Source organism: Nasonia vitripennis, assembly GCF_009193385.2.
Source record: "Nasonia vitripennis strain AsymCx chromosome 1 unlocalized genomic scaffold, Nvit_psr_1.1 chr1_random0013, whole genome shotgun sequence".
Lineage (NCBI taxonomy): Eukaryota > Metazoa > Arthropoda > Insecta > Hymenoptera > Pteromalidae > Nasonia > Nasonia vitripennis.
The window spans coordinates 632,155-654,803 of record NW_022279601.1 but is presented as its reverse complement, the minus strand read 5'-3'; the positions used below and the strand labels follow the sequence as shown (position 1 = coordinate 654,803).

General features: G+C 39.3%; 4 protein-coding genes across 8 annotated transcripts in view; 3 read left to right on the top strand and 1 right to left on the bottom strand.

The window, feature by feature from the left end:
• Positions 1–68: 68 nt before the first annotated feature.
• Positions 69–6,333, bottom strand: LOC100114486 (PAX3- and PAX7-binding protein 1). Of its 2 annotated transcripts, none has more exons than XM_001599435.6 (16): positions 5,955–6,333; positions 5,359–5,537; positions 4,968–5,124; positions 4,793–4,892; positions 4,551–4,711; positions 4,114–4,190; positions 3,829–4,028; positions 3,311–3,500; positions 2,762–2,885; positions 2,346–2,534; positions 1,821–2,020; positions 1,349–1,499; positions 1,077–1,272; positions 794–992; positions 582–700; positions 69–337 (listed from the first exon to the last, which is right to left on the bottom strand). In XM_001599435.6, the coding sequence occupies exons 1-16, from the start codon at positions 6,130–6,132 to the stop codon at positions 286–288; spliced, it is 2,472 nt and encodes an 823-aa protein (XP_001599485.2). In that variant the 5' UTR covers positions 6,133–6,333; the 3' UTR covers positions 69–285. The 2 variants fall into 2 exon arrangements, with proteins under 2 accessions (XP_001599485.2, XP_031777420.1); XM_031921560.2 differs by having other exon boundaries at positions 73–337; positions 5,448–5,537; positions 5,955–6,092.
• LOC100679620 (NADH dehydrogenase [ubiquinone] 1 alpha subcomplex assembly factor 3) lies at positions 6,081–7,831 on the top strand. The gene is made up of 3 exons (XM_008207919.4): positions 6,081–6,708; positions 6,775–6,886; positions 6,970–7,831. Exons 1-3 carry the CDS (start codon positions 6,653–6,655, stop codon positions 7,558–7,560), a joined length of 759 nt encoding a protein of 252 aa, XP_008206141.1. The 5' UTR covers positions 6,081–6,652; the 3' UTR covers positions 7,561–7,831.
• A 405-nt stretch (positions 7,832–8,236) lies between these two features.
• Positions 8,237–13,692, top strand: LOC100114445 (protein RRP5 homolog). Its single transcript, XM_001599415.5, has 6 exons — positions 8,237–8,458; positions 8,659–8,720; positions 8,791–10,042; positions 10,126–12,669; positions 12,752–12,917; positions 13,442–13,692. Exons 2-6 carry the CDS (start codon positions 8,661–8,663, stop codon positions 13,608–13,610), a joined length of 4,191 nt encoding a protein of 1,396 aa, XP_001599465.2. The 5' UTR covers positions 8,237–8,458; positions 8,659–8,660; the 3' UTR covers positions 13,611–13,692.
• A 1,046-nt stretch (positions 13,693–14,738) lies between these two features.
• Positions 14,739–22,649, top strand: part of LOC100114408 (ubiquitin carboxyl-terminal hydrolase 2) — a 29,354-nt gene continuing 21,443 nt past the window's right edge. The window contains exon 1 of one of the 4 annotated variants that reach the window (XM_031921562.2): positions 14,739–14,846. The gene's annotated coding sequence lies outside the window, so the exon portion shown is untranslated. Of the gene's footprint in view, positions 14,847–15,114; positions 15,520–18,573; positions 18,652–22,649 lie in introns of those variants that run through there. The other 3 variants (XM_031921561.1, XM_008207915.3, XM_031921563.1) reach the window with 3 other exon arrangements.

Sequence of the window (22,649 nt, the reverse complement as noted above, 5' to 3'; positions counted from 1 at the left end):
AGGGAGAGACACTTTCCGACTAACTAACTGAGTGTTCGATAGCAGAGAGACTTTACAATCGTCTAATAGGCATTTTTCGTATTTTATTATGTACAAGATTCAAAATCGACGTATCTACAAGTTATAAAACTGTTAAATGAAGACATTAGTTAATTTGAACGTTGAATTAATTTAACGATCGATGAGTCCCACTTGTCGCCGCGCATCGACCGTTCAAATAATTCCATTGATTTACATCATTGAGTCACTTGATGAAAGTCTCGACGTTGTATTCGTCGCGGCTATTTACAGAGGTCTGATTATCTTCAAGATAGATTTCGAGTATTCCCATGCCTCGCTACAAAGTGAAAAAATTGTTTTAATCAAAATTATTGCAATGAAATTTTAAGCGAAAGATTTCGAAATTTTAATCTTTAATATAAACACGGGGAAATTTTCGAGAGAAATACGAACTAACGTATACTCATCGCCAAACATTAAAAGCAAAACCAAATCAATATTATGAGTCGAGAATTTAAGCTCGATTCGAAAACCTGTTTATACACAATATTCATGCAGCGAAACATCGTCGAAAAACTTACTTGTGAGCTGGATTAGCTTGATCAAGTTGTTCACTGAGTTGGCGAATGAGCGTTGCGAACATTTTCAAATGTTCGATCGTTTCTCCCTGTAGCCATGCTCGAGGTAGTGTACTCATGATCTATTAAAAATAAAGTTATTTTTCATTTTTCGCTCAAAATCCATAATTTTTTAATTTAATATCTTGATATATGATTCAATAAAAGTGGCATACCATGTTCGCTTTGGTAAGAGCATCGACAGGAGGCGAAACTCGCAATCCAGCCACAAGATATCTATTCAATAACGATCCTAAGGCGATATTTTTTAGTTTGAGATCGCCCAATAGGCCCTGCCAACTCAGCAAATTTCGAAGTAACTTAATTGCCATAGCAAATTGACGTTGATAAAATTGATGCTTCGTATCCATTATTCTAAAATGTTTGATATTACAACAATATTAATGATGATTCAGTGAAAATTGTAGCATAAGTGATTACGCAAAAAGTTATACGAACTGTTTGGGAAATATTGGAATAAAAACATCATTCTCCACAGCAGCTTTTATTTTCTCGAATATGACATTAAAAAGAGTTTCTAGCTGTTTACTAGTTTCATTTAAATTTGGATAATCTCTGATTAAACGATTAATCAGACCGACTAGACGCAGCGTCTGTGACGTTGACATTGGGTCCCATATTTTCTCGACAATCGCTAAAAAAATAAGTGTTACTTAAGATAACAATTCTACATGGTTTGAAAATGTTATTTATGATTAGAGATTGCATACTTGTTAATTTTGGAACGACTATTTTCTCAATTGTTGACGGAATCAACCGAACGTCTGGATCGCAACGAAGTGATTCCTCAGTCTCTTTCATATCCAAACCATATAAAAGTAAGGTATTGTACCATTTTGATCTTTCAAGCTCAGCACTTTCCTAAAAAGTTAAGCATAAAAAATCTAGTTGTATACGTTAGAGTGTTTGAATATGACTCATTTCAAGACATCGTATACAGTTATTTCTTGGAAAATTTTTTAGCTCGTCTATTTTTAATATCAAAGGTTTGGGTAATATGTTATTCTATATAATCAAATGAGTCGTTCTTATGCGAACGGGAATTAACTCATAATAAATTGGGGAAATACGTGCAGATATCTATAACTATTGATAATTTTGATCGAAGTCTTGGAAACGTTACTAATCACGAACTGGGTTTGTAGAGTTTTAAGTGTATAAATAATAGAAGCGTTTACTTACCATAATCGGATTCCATGTGATAAGTTGAAGGCGTATAATTGGAGACACTATTTTTGGAATGCAAAGAGGAACATAAGCGTCATTGTAAGACTCTAAATCAGTCGTCCTCCAGTCTTCGAGTTTTGACAAAATTCCTCGAACTGTGCAAAAATCTTCTTCAACGTCGGCAAAAAGTTCTCGGGATTCTTTTTCGATTTCGTCTACACATACGAAGAAAAATAAATTTTCAGAAATGATAATGTTTTAATCCTAATCTACTATCAGACAATATTTTTTCTTGTTAAAAAAATTCAAATTCTGCTATACTACTATACTAATTTACGTCTTTACGAGAAATTTTGCACGTTATGATTTTTCTTCAATTATTGTAAATTTTCTTAGCGTCTTAATTAAATATAACATAAATAATTAGGTTCATCCATGAATTTATATACTTCAAGTAAAATAATCAAAAATTTGAGATCTTATCTCTGTAATTGTTATCAAGTATAGAAATTTGATTTGTTTTTAATATAAAAAATATACCTCTAAACTGCCGAAAAATAAGATTTTGTTGTTCGGTAACTTCGTCGTCACTAGACATGCCATCCATATGCCTGGGCAATACTGGAGCCAGTTCTCGAGCTCTCCGTCTGCGTGCTCTTCTGCCTTCTCTTTCCGTGGCTCTTCTCATGCGCGCATCATCCTCAGGGCCTCTTCGTAAAATTGGCCCTCCTGTATACATAAAATTATTCTGTTAAGTATATCCATTTATGATTTTCAATGAATGTTTTGAATTGAATTGTCAGTTAATTTTACGTATAATTCATCAGTTTAATTTTACTTATAATTAATGATAGTCGAAGAATATAAACGAATCAAATATAATTAATGATAGTCGAAGAATATAAACGAATCAAAGAAAATAAATATTTTATCATTAAAGAAATAAAATAACTGACTTGAAGCGCTTGTCACTTCTTCTGCTTGATCTCTTGTATCTTGTCTTCTTCTTTCCATTAGTTCTGTCGATCGGTCGCCGTATAGATCTACCCAACGAGACTCCAACGCAGCAACCATAGGCAGCTGGTCATAAATAAAAAAAAGACAAGAAATGTTGTATTAATTTGTTTGAAAAATGTGTGTGCGACTATTTGACCTTTTAAAGCGTCAATTTTGATTTAGATTCAATCTCGTATAGGTGAGATTTTGTAAATCTACTTACAAATACGTATCAATGTGAATACATATATGTTTACATAAATATTGTAAAAAAAATAAAATTTGTGGATGCAGGTATAAATGACACATCAAAATTTTCTAAATTTTCAAATTGAGTTTTCAGTACAAGTAAATAAGTGAGATTTCAAAATTATTAGTATGAATTGATGTGTATGCGTTTTATTTAAATGAATTATTTTCTGTTGTTATAAAATACGTTGCTGTTTTGGAAAAATTTTGAGTTTCTCGATTAACATCGTTTTTGATTTTTTTCTAATTTGTAAACCCACCTTCTCATTAAGACACTCTACCAAGTCAGTGACATACCCACGCAACTCTTGGTAATATTTGTAGCGTTGAGCCATCTCTGGTGCTCGATTTTCACCTTCTTCTAATTCCTTCTTACTTTGAAGCAATTCTTGTATCACAGCATCATAATTTAATTCGTGTCGGCGATGAACTTCTCGTAAATTATTCAATCTATGAAATAGAATTACTTAGTTATTGCGTTTAAATAACTTTTAAAAGTTAAATTTATAAATTTTTAGCTTTTTTAAAATTGCAATTGTAAGTATTTTTCGCAATAATCGAAATGTCAAATAATGCATTTTGATTAGTTAACCAAGATCAAACTTTTTAAAACTTAAAATAAAACTATGAAATGGGTAAAATGAATTACTATCAATATTTCTTTTTGAATATCTAACACGCATTTTAAAATTTTAGAAACAAACACAGACATCTTATTCTGTACGAAAACAAAATATAGTTGCATAGAAAAAAAGGACTTGAAAAAATCGATAAGTACCTTTCACGCATTTTACTTAATACTTCATCAGCAGTAACTGGCACGCATTTTGTAGGATCTGGTGGCTGTATCATAGGAGGTGGCGGAGCTGCTGGTATGATAGAAGATGTCATCATTGGAATTCCAGATTCCATCATATGACTGGGACCTATTCCTAATGCGTTATATTGTGCCATAGAATCTTGATGGGCGGCTGCAATCTGAAACGTTAAGAGATGAGGGTAAATAATGTTGATAACCCTTGCCTTTTGAGTAAAGAACAATTTTTAACAAGTTCTATAATACCTGTGCTCCCGTAACACCTTTTCTTATTTGTTGAACTTCCCATTCTTCTTCCTCTGGTTCACTTTCTTCATCAGACACTTTAAGCAAAAGAAAAATGCAATTATAGTGTTTAGAGACTCTAATGCTCGTTGTTATTTAGAACTTTAGACATAGAATGATCTCTACGAGCAATTTTTATCTGCTATATGCTCATAGAGATCATTCTATGTCTAAAGTTTAAAAATGCAATTAGTACTACAGAACATTCTTGAATTCAAATTATTAATAATAATCAGACTTTAAATCGCGATTGAACAATTGCCAAATTTATTGTTTAACAAAGAATTTTTAATCATAAATTAATTTTAATATAATTTAAAAAATAATTACATTATTGATTATCTGAAAATGCTTGTATTATTTGAACTTCAAGTTTATTTATTAAATTGTTAACCCACCTTTTACTATTGGCGCTTGCGAATCTAGAAAAGCTTGTCGTCGTTTTTCTTTGTCTAGAGCATCTGTATCAACAGTCATATTTATTCTCTCCTGAGAATCTTCATCATCACTTCTATCATGATCTTCTTCTCTGACTAATCTAGAATTTCCCTTTTCATCACTAAAAAGTGTAGGACGTTTAATTAGAACTTTGAATATTAAATAAACAAATAATATTATATTTTTTCAATGAAAATCTAACCTTTGCTCTTCAACTGGAATGTAATCATGGCCTAGTTCTCTAGCTTTTTGTCTACGTTTTCTTGCTGCATGAATCATCGCGGCATCTGGTATGCAACCACCTATAAAAAAGTTATATTACGGATTATTGATTTGTCAAAATATAATTTTGCAAATATTATTAACAATTATCTTACTTTGGAGGAAAAATTTCATATTTTCTGATCGATCCGATTTATTTTGAAATACAGGTCCTTGGTTGTCTACTTCATCTTCAGAACTGTAATCATTCTTACCAGCTGTAAGGGCATCTCGACCATTTAAAATCATTGGACCAGTATTTTTTATTTTAACCTGTTACAAAATTTTTGATGTTAGCATTTGGTATGATACTAAAATTGGAAACTATATGAATCTGCGCGATTTCCTCATTCAAGTTCAATTTTAATAGAGAAAAAAGACCAAACTTTCAACAATAGGACACCACTCTGTAAAGGTGATTTTGGCATTTTTTCATCACGGCCAAGACAATATAAAAGATTTGACTACAAGAGTATTTATTATAATAACATCATAGAGATAGCTTACTACTAGATCATCTGTTTTTATTTCTAAATCTTTTTCCTGCATATTAGACATGTTCGTTGAGTCAGAATCCACTTGCATTTTCTCTTCACCTTTCTTTTTCTTCCTCTCCTGATCGAGTTGTTTCATCAGCCTCCTGCTTCTGGACGATTTCTTCACTTTAAAAACCTCACCCTCATCAGCTGAAAATTATTGAAACTTTAATGTCAATATCTGATAATTTATAATAAAGAATAAAAGACATTTGTTAGGATATTCATGTTGCATGCTTTTAGTTTAATTCTTTAATCGTTTGTAAATACAACTTATGCTAATAAAAAAACTGATTGGATATTGTATTATATGATAATATATCACAACTACTAATTAGGACTACTGAGTGCAGTAATCTGACTTGATTAAAAAAATAACACGATGTTAAGTTATTTGCATAACTTATCATTTAAGTATTTAAAAACACAAATTTATTCCTAATCCATAAGTAGGTCAAATTGTTTTATAGCATTCAGTGAAATGATTTAAGTTGAACACAACAAAAACAGAAACATTGCAAGACTGATGCATGCACAAGTACAAAGATGACAAATTACACTTCTTACCTTCGTCTAGGTCGTCCCCAAAGCTGAGGAGAGTCTGTTTAGGCTTATCCTTCTTCTTAACTTTGTTTTTAAGGATCTGCATGTCCTCGGTTTCCATTGATCTGTTTTCGTTGTCCTCTTCCTCGTCGTTGAAGTGTCGACGGCGGATGTTTCGTTTGGGCTTGTTGAACAGCGACATTTTGCTATTGAAAAACTATTTGCGAGTACGAACGATTGAACCTGCAAACAATTATGACAGCGAGAAAGTGTAGGGTCGTCGGTTTTTAATAAATATCCATGGCAAAAGGGCTGAGAATGCCTCAGAAGAGATCAAGGAGTAAAAAAGTAACCTCTTCCAAGATGGCGACGCGCACTTATGGCTGCTCGGCGCTCGCGATTTGGAGAGAGGTGGGGGAGTCAGAAATTGGAACTATAGGAACGAGTCGGTACAATTGCGTGTTTTTTATTGGCCCTGCCCTGCTCCAATTTTTCGTTCCGACGTTTTCTATGCAAATTAGTGCGCATGGTTTCTCTTCTGCTGACATCAGGCGCATGTACATATACATTCTATGCAGACGTGATTCTATACTACTCTAACCTGGTAGCTTGCACAAATTTTGTTATGCATAACAATAGTTTTATATCGAAAATATAGTAGTGAATTTTGTGAAAGAATTTTGGATTTTTAACCACTACAATTTTATAGTAGCATTGGTAGCATGTCTGTTTTATTTAGGAAGTTGATAAATTCGCATTCTGCAAGCTTGTTAAAAAGGTAAGGATATGTATATAAAATCATTTTGTTGCACTTCTTATTTTAATACTATTTAAATAAATATAGGTGTATGCACCTAACATCCATACGCCCATCATATGAAGGAGAAGGAAAAACTACTGTGACGCTTCTGAATAATAACTTTGACTATGGGCTCATGATTGATAATATTAGTCAAGTAATTCCTCATTACATTCAATTTTATTTCATTTTTATTAATGTGATTTTACCCCGCATAATTTTAAAACATTTATTTTTCAGCATGGATTTATATTAAATAATGGAGTAAGGATCATAGGACCTATGGTCATTTTTCCAAAAACTACGTTGAGTTGGAACATTGCTGCATCTCCTGACATGAATGAAGAGTCTTTTTCTCTGCTTTTGAATCTTGAACCAAAACTGGATATTCTTGTCATCGGATTGGATGATGACTATCCATATAATGCCCCATTCTTGCTGAATCTTAAAGATCTATTCAAAAAACATGATATTTCAACCGAAATAGTGTCAGTTTTTAAAGCATGTTCAACATTCAACTTTCTCAATGCTGAGAACAGATATGCAGCTGCAGCATTGATTCCTCCAAGAATAACATATACTGAAGACGTGCTGCTACAAAGACCAAACCAAGATCCAAAAAAGATTCAAGTAGCTGACCGTATGGATAAAGACCCACTACTTTATAATTATAAACAAAATGAAGTTAGTTCACAGGTACTAGTACAAAAACAAAAAGAATTCGAAGAATCTTTGAGAGTGAGATCTCCTTGGAGAAAGGAAGACAAACCATACAATATACTAAATGATCAAAACACAACCTCACCACTTGGCAAAAAAACTAAAAAATGACGAAATTTTTTTGAACTAGCTTGTTGAAAAACTATTGGAAGTGAATAATGTTCATAAATATTTGCGATTCAAAATGTAAATATACATAAGTTGTTGATGCTCTATTGTAAAGTAATTAGTTACTAAATACATTTATTTACGATTTTTTTTGTCAAACTTTACTTTATCATAAATCCAATTCTTTTTTACATGTGTACTTATAGTTGTTATTAAATTCTTTGCCGGAAGAAGAGAAATTGTTCAATAAACCAGTTATACAGTACGATAAAAACCAGTGCATTTGAACAGTCCACATGATGCATTAGTTTGTGTACAATATGAACTACAACTTACATTTGATTAAGATATCTAAAAAAATACATCAATGCTAGACGGCAGGATTTTCCAAAAAAGGAAAGAAAAAGAAAGGAATTTTACAATTGTACACTGAGCCATATAATTTGTAAAATAAAAAATAGAAGATAAGAAAGATAATATATGTACTTATAGGAACATTTATATTTTGATAATAATTAATCAAGTCATTTTATTTATTTTAAGGCATTTTTCATTAAAATTCATTTGAATTTACCGCTTTTACGACGTCATTTAGTTCCTATTCACTTATTGGCTGATATATGTAGGTACTAATACCTATATAATTCATGCAGCTGCGCATTAGTTTTATGCGCACTTTATTTCCATGTAGAACTGCAATGGAAATATGGAATAAGGAATTGGAATATTTGAGGATATATGCAGGGCAATATAACCTACAAAAAATCGTGTTCACTTCACTGTTCCTTTAGACGCACGTGTGTCGTTTGGATGTCGGCAAGACGGAAGTGTGTTTGCGATCAGGAGAAGAAAACAAACGTGTCAATTCTGATATTTTAAAGAAAAAACTCAATTATAAGAAGTAAGTCAATGATTCAAGAAGTATTTTATTATCTTTAAATTATCTTAATTTACGTGCAGTTCTACAGTTTTAATCTTAAGTAATTAAAATCCTTATTAAAAGTTTAGCAAAATAACCTGTTTGTGCATACAAAATAAAATTTCCTCTGAATTTCCCAACACTGTATTTTTTGACTTACAAAATTTTGTAATTCTTTTTAGAGATGATATTAAAAAGTTTTCCTCGGGGTGGCAAGAAGCCCGTCATCAAACCTTCAAATAATGTAAGACAATCTAACTTTTGTTTTTAAACTAATGGTAAATTGTAAATTCTAATAATTTCTATTTTTGCAGTTGTTTTCGAAACGAACAAAAATTAAAGCAAAGAAACCAAGATCTAAACCTAACAAAACAAAAGAAGTAGCATCTACAGATGATGGACCATTAGTTGCAAATACAGCTCAGAATTTAAGACTTTCATCATTGCATGAAGGCATGGTTATAGTTGGTCGAATATTTAGAGTGACTGACTACCATGCGTTTGTATCACTTCCTGGACAAATAAGTGCCAAATTGCAAGCTACAGATATTAGTGACAGTTACACAAATTCTTTAAAAAGTATTGCTAAGAATGAAGAAATATCTGAAGAATTTAAGCCAATGTCAGATTTATACAAAGAAGGAGATTATGTAGTTTGTTACGTGAAATCATTTAACCCCAATACTAAAAAAGTTTCTGTATCGTTAGAACCACAATTGATCAACCAAAGTTTGAATCCAGGTACTCTAGTAAAGCGTTCAAAAGTTGTGTTGAGTATTAGTAGTGTTGAAGATCATGGCTACGTTTTAGAGACTGGATTGAAAAATTTTAGAGCATTTTTATCAATAAAAGATATAGCGGATGAAGAAACTAAGTTATTTGTTGGAAAGCAAATTATATGTGCTGTAAAGGATGTAAAAACTGCAGAAAATATATACACAGCTAAAGTTTCAATTAAAACTAAACATTTGGATACTGTTGAAACAAATATTACATCCTTGGACTCTTTAATTCCCACAGCACAATTTGCTCTTACAGTAAAAAAAGTGTTGAAAAATGGGCTGCAAGTTGAGTTTGGTGAGAACAGTATTGGTTATATTAATCAGTTGTATCTACAAAATTCACTTGATTCATTTAAGAAAGGACAAGAATTAGTTGGAACCCTTCTTTACATTGTACCTACTGTGAAATTTGGATACTTCAGTTTGTTACCACAAGAAGCAGAACAAAAATTATTGGCAATTGGTGATGTTATAACAAAAGCAAAATTTGTATCCAAAGATTCAAGAGGAATCATATTACAATTAAAAAAGGGTATACAAGGATATGTTCCCCTAAAACGTACTGAGGTGCAGTTTGAAAAAATTGATTCTGTATTTACCAAAAATTCTATTCACAAATGTAAAATATTGGCTTATGACTCAATTGCAAGGGTGTACATATGCTCAATGGAAAAAAAAGTGATTGAAAAAACAGTTGTAAATAAAACAATTTTACAACCTGGACATGTTGTGGAAGTTAAAATAACTAAAATCAAAAAGAACGGATACATTTCTGTCTCAAGTGGTAAATATTTGACTTTGACTTTTTATTAACATACCTTTGATTGATATTTTTGCAACATATTTTTAATGATTCTTACTTTTTAGGTACACGGAATGGTTTTGTTCCTGCTGATCAGGTTTCTGATCCAGGTTATAAAGCCACTTTCAAAGTGGGTCAAAATGTGACAGCAAGGGTTTTAGAAACATCTGTAAAAAACATCTTTACGCTTAAAAAATCGCTGATAGAAAGCAAATTACCAATTTTGTGTAAAATGGAAGATGCCAAAGCAGATGCAGTTCACGATGGTACAGTCTCAAGAATCACAGATGCAGGAATACTGATTCGGTTTTTTGATGGTGTAAAGGGCTTCATACCAAAGAAGTTTTTGAACAACAATACTGCATCTGCAAAGTGGAACATGGTTGTTGGACAAACAGTTTCAACAGTCATTAAGGATGTAGATGTGAGAGAAACCAAACTGATATTGTCACTTGTAAAAGGTGCTAAAGCACAAAACACCAAGTTCAAAATCGGAGATGTAGTCGAAGGAATTGTAACAGACTCTTCAGCTGAAGGTGTTCAACTTCGGCTAAAAAATTATGGTGAAGAGGCTCCAACGGCGTATCTCCCTGCGGGACACATGTCACCTTGTTACGAAGTTGGCAAGCTATTGGCATCCAAAACCGTGGCTGGAGAATCCGTAACTGCTATTGTATTTTCTACAATGCCAACTCTGATTTTGAGTACAACATTTGCTCCAGAGAAAACCTACAAAATCCACGACTTGAAACCCGAAGACACTGTAATGTGTTCTGTTAAGAAGATACACAAAGAGTCGGTAAAAGTCCTGATGCCTCTGGTGAAGTCGTCAAAGTTCGGAACGGTTCCCGCTGCCAGCGCGGGTAATATAGAGTCCATGTACGAGAATCAAATCCTTATTGGAAAAGTAACAAGAATCGAAAAGGATTCCCAAGAAATCAGCTTGACAACGCAGCTGAGCAAAGTATGGAAAAGTGTTTCGGAGCACGACGTGAAAATGATGACGGCAGTCGATGTACTGAGTTCTTATCTCAATAAAGTTACCGAACTGTCGAGGAACGTCTATTACACCAGCAAACCGATTTCGAAGCTCAGCATAGGACAACGAATTAAGGGCAGCGTAGAAAGTGTCATGGATCATGGTCTAATTTTGAAGCTGGAGAATAATGTGAAAGGTATCGTCAGGACGAGCCATTTCACTGGAAACGTCGTGCCAGGACAAAAGGTGGAAGGGTCAGTTTTGTGGATAAATTATCCTCACGAGTATGTAGAATTAACGTTGATCCGCAGCATTATGAACGGCATAAGCATCAAGCAGAACAAACTGGCGAAGATACCAGTGGGCGTTCAACTGAGAGGAGAAATCGTATTGATCACAGACTGGTTTGTGCTGGTAGTTCTCAAAGGTCAAGGAAAGGGTACGTTGGTCACATTACCATCCAGGCGACACCTCAACGACATTGTCCCAGACTTGACGCCCTATCAGATTCGAGACAAAGTAAGATGTTTCGGTGTACTGAACGGCGAAGATGCCGACATACTCCTGCCCATATGTATGCTGAAATCTTCGTTTGAAATTCATATTCCACGTGAGTTGGAAAAACCACAGAAGCGCAAGCTGGAAGCTCAGAACGGCAATGAAAAAGTTTCTGTGGCCAAGAAATCGAAGAATTTAAAGGTCAACGAAGAAATCAAAGAAGAGAAGTCCGAAGGGAAGCAAGTGAAGAAAGAAGCAGCTGAACCCGCGAAACCAGCGGAAAGGAAGAAAGTTAAAGCCCAACTGATTGATGAGAAGAAGCCAAACAAGAGGAAGAGAAGCGAGCAAGTGATAAAATCCGCAGAAAGCTCGGACGACGAAGAAGTTTCAGAGGAGGAAGTGGAACCAGCCGCAAAGGCTGTCAACACAAAGCCAACGCAAACCCTGGCCATACCCGAGTGCGGTTTCCAGTGGGACAGCTCGACGACCGGTCAGGTGGCTCAAGACAGCTCGAGCTCAAGCGAGGACGAGGAGCAAATGGAGGATTCCTCGAAGCCGAAGAAGAAGAAGCTCACGCCGGCTGAGAGGCGAGAACAGGAGAGACTAAAAGAACGCGAAATCCGCGAGCGCGAGGAGGCGCTGGCCAGCTGCCAGGTACCTCAAACGGTCGATCAATTCGATCGGCTGGTACTCTCGAGCCCGGACAGCTCACTCGTCTGGATGCAGTACATGGCGTACCACCTGCAGGCGACGGAGATCGAGAAGGCTCGAGCAGTGGCCAGACGAGCCCTAAAGACAATCAACTTTCGCGAAGAGGACGAGCGGTTGAACGTCTGGCAGGCTTGGCTGAACCTCGAGTCGCGATTCGGCACCGCCGAGTCACTCAATGAGGTATTCCAGGAGGCCGTCAAGACTAACGACGCGCAGAAGGTGTACACGCACATGCTGACCGTCCACGGCGACGCTGGCAGGCAGGCCGATTTGGAGAAGCTGACCAGCGCGATGATCGCCAAGTTCAAGCAGAACCCGGAGACGTGGATCAGCTGCGGTACCGCTTTGCTCAAGATCGGCATGAAGGACAAGAGCAGGCACATCATGCAGAGAGCTCTGCAGTCGCTGCCGGCGACCAAGCGTGAGTTTTGTTGTTTTGACGATTTATTATGTAGTTATGGTTGAATTTTCGTTGTTGACGATGCCGTTGATTTTCGTTGCAGATGTCGATCTCTTGGTGAGGTTCGCGCAGCTGGAGAACAGGCTCGGCGACAAGGAGCGAGCGCAGACTCTGTTCGAACAGGTCCTGACGTCATATCCGAAGAGAACGGACGTCTGGTCGTCCTATGTCGATTCGTTGGTCAAATCGGGAGACATCGAAATCGCGAGGTAAGAAAGAAGAAAGAAAAAACAGTTGAAATTTTTTTCAAATTATCAAAGCGGATGCCAAGTTGTGACGAAAACGCGCGGAGTTGCACAGCTAATTGAAAATCCAAGTATGCAAAAAACACGTGAATCCGGTAATAAAAAGAAATAGAAATCCATTGTTTTACTGAAACTTATTTGTCGATAGTTTTTTTTCTTCAAAATAGATTCTACTTTTAACATTACAACGCGAAAAATGTAACAATAGACAACGACGGTTCGTTACGTGCTAGTAGTTAAAGGCTGTAATTGGTCCGGCGCGTCTCACTCGTGCCGGTGGATATCTACTTGAAACACACATATATAGATTGACTTGTACAATTTCTCAAACTTTGACCGCGTTCTCCTACACTGTATATGGTCTCTAGAATAACATTTTTGGACAAAAGTTAATCTTCCATACGCTTGATGCGCACTACAATTATTTAAATTTGCATGTTTGTGGAAAAACTTATCCTTGACGGATGTCATTTGTTTTCGTATTACAGGAAAGTACTGGACCGAGCTATAACGCAGGGGTTGCCCCCGAAAAAGATGAAGGTGTTATTCAAGAAGTACATCGACTTCGAGAGCAAGCACGGCACGCCGGAGAACGTCTCTCGCATCCAGGAACTGGCCGTGAAATACGTCGAAGAACAGTGCAAAAAACTTGACTAGGTTTAACCGACGACGTTGAAATGAAATAATGTTTTGTACAGTCCTTTTTACTCGATAATAAAAAGAAGTTTATTTAAACGTACATTTTAGCCAGGAGGAAGAAAGTTTCCTTTCATCAATGTTGATTGTGCAATAAACGCGTCAATCGACATGCGCGACGGCTCGCAAGCCGATTATGACGTGTGCATGTGTGTGGCGAGTTATTCAACTGCATCTCTTATGAGTATTCGTCCGTAGCGTCTTATGTCATTTACGTGGAAGTAAGTCCATCGCGGAGGAAGCTCGTGACGTAAGGATCTCGCATCGATTCCCGCGCGCACAGACTTGCAGCGCTCGCGCGACAAAAACAGCTATCATTGATGAGTCATGCATCAGCGAGCATGTAACGAATTATTCGTTAGGAAGAAAATAGATACGCTTGTGTTTGTACGCTCGCCGGATTAAAATTAGCTTGTTTTTCATCGTCTCGGTAAAGTAGCATTTTTTTTAACTTCCATCGGATTGTTGACTTTTCAAGCTCGACTGAAGTCGCCGAAGAAAATAAACTTCTTTTGTTTTTTAAACAAAAACTAAGGATGCAGCTGATTTATCCGCAGCGCGAACGCATACTCAATTTGAATTCCCACTTGAACAGGCACTTTATTTCCATGTATACAACATTCATTCGAATTGCAGATGTGTACGAAGTTGTCAAGAATTAATAACGCCGCAGCAGTGCATCGAGAAGTCGAGTTTGGTTAGACACCAGCGTATAAGAAGTCGCTTTTTTGGGTCTTACTCAGCTGTTCAACGTCGAGTCTCGCCGCAAAAAGTCCATCACGAATGCAGACTCTTTTTTGCAAAGCGCAGCTCTCAATCAATCACTTTTGCTGCAGCATCGGCAGACAGCCTTGAAGAGAAGCAGCATCAATCCAACATACACAGCAGCTTCGATTTTGTTTACGCGGCAATGTTCAAGCCTTCGCAGACACGTGGGGCGCGCGCAAGCTCGTTTGCGTCGCCATGTTGCAAGTCGTCGCGTCGTCTGATGGCTGCAGAGAATAAGCGCGAACGAGCTTGTGGGATCGATCCGCGGCGCGGGCGCCCCCCGGTGTATTAGTCAACGCGCGCTCGAAATCCTGCAGCCGCTTTTCTCCGTCTATATCACTCGCCGAGTAGTATACACACTCACGTCTCGCACACCGGCTCGAGGCAGTACCGTCTGCGGCGAGGAGAAAATAGCGCTGGAGCGTCGAGGTGAGCGTTACGGTATAGACGTGCGTACATATAGCAGCAGCAGCAGCAGCAGCAGCAGAGAGAGAGAGGGAGAGAGAGAGAGAGAGAGAGAGAGAGAGAGAGAGAGAGAGAGAGAGAGAGAGAGAGTCGGCGAAAAAGGCTATATCGATCGCAGGCGTACGCGCGAGCGAAGCCTCCGCTCGAAATCCGAAATATTCGATTGTGACGTCAGCTGCGGCGGCGGCAGTAGTAGTGTATAGCGTGGCTGCGCCCTGTACCTCTCTCGCCGGCTGCGAACTCAGTCGCCGTGTAGCAACCGTCCGGTGCGCAGCTCGCTCGCTCTCTCTTACTCTCTGCTGCTGCTGATACTTCCTCGTATCGGAACGGCTCCGCAGCACACGGCATAAGAGTATAATAAGTATCTCGCTAAAGGCCTGCAGCCATGCTTCTGACACGCACGCACGCACGCACGTGAGGCGCGCGTTTCCCGGTTCGTCGAGCGCGCGCGCGCGTACAAGAGGGAGAGAGAGAGAAGCGTCGAGAAAAGTCGTCGCTAATACTGCTGCACAGTGTGTGTCTCTCTCTCTTTCTCCGTGTGAGTGTGCATCTGGTGTGAGTCGTGCAGTGCAGGTGCAGTCTAGGCGAAACAAGCCAGATTATACACTCTGCGTGGAGCGCCGCCCACTTTGACAGAGTGAGTACTCGCACACGGTGCACCTGCTCGCGTAGTTTTCGAAAGTGAAACTCTATCTGCGCGACGTGCTTTTCCCGGGCCCTCTCTCTCTCTCTCTCTCTCTCTCTCTCTCTCTCTCTCTCACTCTGGAATTCCGAACGCCGAAATATCTTTAAATAGCGCGACCGCTCTCCTCGCCGAGGATAATTCTTCTATTTTCGCCGCTTCTACGTCTCCGCTGTCTGTATTTTTTATCCGAGAAATATTCCGCGCTCTCTTTCGAAATTCCCGATATATATTCGCGAATCCGTGTCAGGGCTCTCAGGCTCGATCTCGCTCTTTCTCTCCCCTATGCGCTCTGCACTTACGCTCCATGGAGCCAGCGCGGCCAAGAGAAAAAGGAGCCTCTTTACGCAGTCGGATCCCTTCTCTCGCTAATTACTTCGCGTTTTTCGAGGGCTACGCAAATACGGCGAGGCGAGTAGGCTCGTTTTCTGCTAATGTTATTCGCAAAACCTGTTTGTCGGTTGATTATGCTTTGCTCCGAAATGTATTTCGTAATAGAAGCCGCTCGTACGTACGCCGATTTGATTCTCCCCTCGTACCTTTACATACAGCTATATATCCACACGTGAATCGAATCTCCCGCTGCAGTTTACACGCCGTGTATGGAGCTAAAAATAGCGCCTTGACACTATTTTTGTAAGGACGCGCGGCCGAATTCTGATGCTTGCGGGGAAAAACCAAAAGTTTTTCCGCAGTCGGCGTCTCTCATTCATAAACGAAAAATCGCCATTCGCTTGCATATGTGTGTTTTATACGTGTAGTATAGTGTGTAATGCACATGTGTATATACCTATAAATATATAACGAACGGCCCTGTGCATTGGAATAAGTCGCTGTGCGGAGCGGCTGGAGGGGAGTCAGTCGCTCGCTCGGTTGCGCGCGCGCGCAAGGTCGCCCCGGAAGAATTGACATTGTAAATATCTTAGGATTGAATCAATTCTATAGACCACTATCTTCGAAAGCGTAGTTGTTTTTTATTAAGTTTCTCGCGTTTCCTGCATATGATGCGCTTCGAGGATACCTATACATATATATGACACACATAGAGTTCCATCGATTTTCGCCGCTCGCCGAAACGCGGGAAAATTTAATCGAGACACAGGCTCGTCAAGAACCGACGCACGCGACGAAGCGGCTTTCGTTAATTGTTGTTAAAAATTCATGCGCCGTTGATCGATCGCTCTCACAAAGTTCGCCTAATTGCAGGGGAAATTAGCGAGGAAACTTTTTCGTGTATTATATAGCGCATAAAGTTGGGGAAAAAACCGCGCTCTGTTTACAAACGGTATTGGGCTATAAATACGACGAGCGACTCATGACAGTTTCATCTTGCTTTCCATTTCGGACTTTGCCATTTTTCCTTGAGCGAGTTTTATTATAAACAGCGCGCGCTCCAGGAGCGACGCGCGATGTATATAGCTGGACAAAATCGTTCGACCGTTGTGGCTTCTAAAAATACAATAACTCTATACTTTTTCGCTTTGTTATTATTTCCAAGTGATTGCGGCGCATCTATTTTCGCATAGCTGTCTCAATTATCAGAGTTTTCCCAGCGATAACGCGTATAGGTACATTTTCGATGCGGGATTCTCAAGAAACGAAGGGATGACTTTACAAAATGCAAAAATGCGCTGTACCTTATTAATCGGTGGTAATGTCGGTCTTACACGTAAGGATTACACGACATTCGTACGAGCGTTACCCAACAGTATTATCTCGGCTATTTTTCAAGTGCATCGTACGAGCACGTGCATAACTACTATAGCCTGAGCTTTATACGGACACTTCGATAGGCGGATAGTAGTTTAAGAGTAAGCGCTTTTTCTTCAAAGGCTTCGCAGTGGAGTCATAACTGAAATTTCAAGTTCGCCAAGCGTCATGTATGTGTATATCTGTATCTCGTATACTCTAATAATGTGTGTCGGTGTGTCTGTAATCTGGTGTGTTTTGTATCGAGCTGGTGTTTCAGCGAGATAATAATAGCCTACTACTCTGGGTGAAGGTTGAAAATTATCTGGTCGTATTGCGAATGTACTAGCTTCCTTTTGCGTTTTGTGAAACTGTTCGTTCAACCTAAGAACAATTCCAGAGTCGCTAGACGTTTTCGAAATAGTTTTAGAAATAACGCTGGGTTATCGCATCCACTGTTGATCTTTTTATTTATTGCCGTGTGCGCGCAATAAAAATTCTTTTTTATCTTTCGCAGTTACGCAGTGCGTTGAAATAAATCTATGGACGCGCACGTTTAAGAAACTACTACTTAGTCCTGAAATACAATAAGATTAAATATGCATACAAAGAATATGAAGCTTTCAAGCTAAGTAGAGAGTTTTCGAGTTCCACTATAAAGCTACTCCAGTTCTACAATAGAAATGTTTATTGTTTGACTTCAAAGCTCTTTCCCACCCCCAGAAATTTTCATCAAAACGATAACGAAATTTTCATTCAACAAGCTGAAAAAATTGAATTTATCCTCGCAAACATCCCCCGGCGCTAAGAGCATCGATTTTCATATAGCCATTCGAACGTCACGCGCCCACGTAAAGCAGCTAGCCCCCATAAAAAATCCATACAGCCATACTTCCTCCTCGGCAAGCTCCCCGAGAGTATGAAAATTTTACTGTACGGACACACGGGCCGATATAATACTCAGACACGAAATAAAACGGACATCCACGTGGAAACAAAAATCAGCCGTAGGCAAGTCTATTCTGTCGGAGAACAGTTGAATTCCCCCTCCGCGCACGTCGGTCGAAAAAAGCGCGCGCGAGAGAGAGAGAGAGAGAGAGAGAGAGAGAGAGAGAGAGAGCGAGAGAAACTGGGTCGAGTGTGAAACGTGCGAGCGACGTAACTCACGTATGCACGAATACACGCGCGAGGGAACACGGGTAGACACGCGAACTTACGTACAAGGCCGCAACGCACTCTCCGGCCGCCGTCAACAGTTTTATCGGCGTTTCGGCCGACAAAATCGAGTAGTTATAGTCGAAAGTTGGCCGCTGATGTGTCGCACAGGTATGAAGCGGAAGAAAAGAAGAAGAGGCAGCCATAAGCAGCTCTCTCAGGGCCATCAATGGCGCGCTATAGGTACTCGCGCTTGCACGCGCACGCACCCATACCTTATCGCGCCACGTGCGCGCATCGGCCGCTTGTCGAGGTGTCGAGTTTCCTTTCCGTTTCTCTCTCGGCTGCCTGCGCCGCCGCGTCTCCACTGCGGCAAGCCACTGTACGTGTGTGTACATACATAATACAGTGGCCAGGCGGTAGTGGCACAGTGCCGAGTTGCCCGATAACGCGATGGATTTTTTTGCGATTGCGGGTCAATGGCTCAACAACCGGATAGATTGTATGTAGGTATATAGGTATGTGCAGGCGGTGCTGATAGCAGAAGAGCATCGAATTGGAATCGCCGATCGTTTGGTTTTCCGCGTTGTGGTTTTATCGACGGCACACGTGCTGCGATGCCTATTATATTCGAGAGCTGCATATAGCGCGGATCAGAGATTGGTTCTTGGGCTTTCGAAAGCTTTCGATGGAAATTTTTTGTTCTTTGACCCGACGAGCTTTTGAATTCTGATTGGAATTCTGCTGTGAATTAGCCATTCGATTCACGATTCTATATTTGCAAGCTATGGATGGAATATTTCTTTCTTTTTCTTTTTGTGGATGGTCTGACCGGACTCGGCAGTTCTACTGATTCGATTTCGTTATTTTTCATTTCGAAGACTCTTCGTTTGCATTCGGGAACTTTTTCAATTGGCGTAAGTACGTGCGTTTCGGCATTAAATTCGAAATGTTGCACAATGATTACAACTATGAAATGTTAATGTGGTTTAAATTGTTTTTGATGAGGAGGGTACGTGTTTATAGGCTAATAGCGTTATTCTTTGAAACAGAAATGAGGTCTATTAACAGCGTTTTAAAATGATACTTATTTTTTTAAGTTTAAACATTTTATTAACATCAAAGACTTTTATTCCTTATTGGAGGTGGGAAGAAAATCTTCAGGAAAATTATCATTTTTTAAATTAAAACCACCATTGCATAATGCCTATATATATATATATATATATATAAAAGGAAGTATCTATTAATTGCGGTGAATCAATTAATTTTGAAGTATAACTATATACAAACAAGTGCCTCGATATCAACTTAACAATATTTCACAAACTATAACTCCAAAATGCCCGCGAGATGGGCAATAATCCATTCAGTTGTTACACTACTTGTTCATGAAGAAATTTGTTTAAAATCCGCAGTTATAGATTAGTCCAAAAATGGTAAATTCTTAAATGGGAGCTTACTTATTTCTAGACCAATTTTCTATTAATTATATTATACACGAGGTAAAAAATCTAATGAAACATGAGAAAAATTCATCATTCCATATAGTTGCTTTTCAAAAGCATGTACTCGTGTCTGTTGGGGCATACAAAAAATTTCGATATGCTGCACAGCAACGTCTACTTTTATCGTATTTTATAATCACCGATTAAACAGTGTTACATAAAGACTAGAAAGTTGTACTCTTATTTTGGAATTTTCCATTTTCTGATAGCTCTAACTACCGAATTCAAAAAGATTTCCCATCTCTATATAGAACTCCCTTAAATATCTCAATCGAGATCAAACTGGGTAGACGCAACGAAAAACAGTAAACGACACAAGTACAACGTATAAAAATCAGAGGTATCTGCAGATCCGGATGAGAGGAAAGTAGAGCCTCTCGCGCTTAATATGCCCACAGACTGAGCGACTCGTAGTACGAAGAAAAGCGCGTATAAATACACGCGTATACACGTATGCGCGCATCAGCGTCGGAATGAATCATAGCCGCCGCCGGGGCGGCATCTTTTCTCTTCTCACAGCACGTGTACTGCCGATCATCAATGGGCGAGAGTTGGGAGGAAACGACGGCGACTGCAGCCTGTATAGCTATTCACGCTATAGCTATCGATCGGAAGGATACCCGCGCCTGCGCCCTGTGTGTCGTGCAGCCATCCCGTGCCGCGCCGACGAGTTTTTGTTATACCGTTCCCCCGGCGACTCGACCCTTGGATCTTTATATTTTCCTCCGCCGCTTCTCTACACTCTCTGATGTAATATACTCTTTGTGGCAGCGAAGGCGAGGAAATTGTCCGGGAAAAAAGCTCGCGAGCTTTTATTGCCGTCCTAAATATCTCTCCTTTTTATAGAGAGCTTTTCTCTCCGTGCAGTGGGTGACGCGGTGCTGTGTAGGACATTGTTTGGTCGTTATACTACGTTAGCTTGTAATGCGGTTATATCTCCGGCGCGTGTATAAGCTGCTGCGAGTTGTCGAGGAAAACGGGTTGTAGATATAGAGGATGCTATGGAGAATCAATTACCGGCGTCCTACATCCTCTTCTGGCCTTGTTACATCAACGCTATGAAATCGAATTTTCGCCTCGCTGAATGGTTTCCCGAACTGACCTGTGGCTCGTCTAACTGTTTATTATTGAGTCGACTCGATAAAAGTTGCGGAATTTCACACGCTATAATCAACTTACGCAAAACCGTAAATTCATCCAAGGAATATATATATATATATATATATATATATATATATATATATATATATATATATATATATATATATATATATATATATATATATATATATATATATATATAAATTGAGGCGAGAATCGTTTTCGCAAATTGTACGTAACGACGCAAGCTCATCGGGGTAAATTTGAAATCGCGAACGAGGGCTTTTAATCCTATTCGCATCAGTATCACGCACATGTCTGCGAAATTCCAATTTCGTAAAAGCCCTTCGCGCCACACGCGTACATTACAAAATTACGACTCGATGCACTTGGGGCTATATGAATCATACTGGGACGACAATCGCGATGATGTAACGATTTTCCCGCGAGTCTATGGCGTGTAATGGATAATGCACCGATTACGCGTGAGATGGCATGGCATACAACCGATGGATAACCACTTGATTTCGTATCGGTGGAAAATATTTCCACACTTGCAAATAAGCTTTATATTTTGAGAGAATGTTGAAGGTTGAATGGAGTATATCCAATATTCTTGCGCGCTGCGGATCCCTAGATAGACCGGTTGAACACACTCGCCTCTGCGCGGATGCTCGTAAAGAAAGTTGTGTGTGCAAAATTACGCTTCCAACCGTAAAATGAAAGCCCGCTCGCGCGCTGCAGTAGAGCCGCAAGCTCGCCACATAAAAACGCACAATCATACGCGCTTGCGTGTGTGTATACGTCGAGAAGAAAAAAATATAAAGGAAAGCCGCAGCAGCCGGCGTCGCCGTGCGCTGATGCAGGATTCGCGTGCGCGCGCTCGAGGATTTCGCCTATAAAAGTATCGATCGCGCGCTGCTGCTGCCGCTGTGTATCTCTCTCTCTCTCTCTCTCTCTCTCTCTCTCTCTCTCTCTCTCTCTCTCTCTCTCTCTCTCTCTCTCTTTCTCTGTACGAGAGGGGAGAGAGAGAGAGTGGCGGTAGTCGAGGTCGCCGCGAAAGGAAAGAGTGTGTGTATAATGTATATCTGCGTATCCAGCCGCGGATTCGCGTGATATCGCTTGCGTAATAATATCGCTTGACAATTACTTACCGGGCGATTGCGTAAGGCTCGTGTTGGTGCGGTAGTTACACGCGCGTGTATAGGCACATGTGCGATGCTACGCTGATCTGATGGGATGTGGCCCGATTTTTTCATTACAGCACGTCGAATAACTCCGCGCGGGCCGAGATGGGCATTAGCGTTTGTGTAATCGCGCTGGGGCCGATACTTTTAAGGTGAAGGCGTTACGTAAGCCGTGGATATGCCCAAAAGACGAGCCACGCTGTTTGCGTTGTGAGTTGGCATGTGATGCTTGAATTTTTTTCTTCAGAGTAGATTGGATTGGCATTGAACGATTGATTTTTTTTCGTCGGTTTATATGCGCACTACTGCAATGAGCGGATCTGGGTGTGATCAATTTTATGACGAATTGAGACGTTTGATATACTATGCGAGACGAAGAATTCCGTTGTATACAGAATTTACGTATAGCGTCTTTATGAGTAATGGATCTCCTTTTCTATATTCA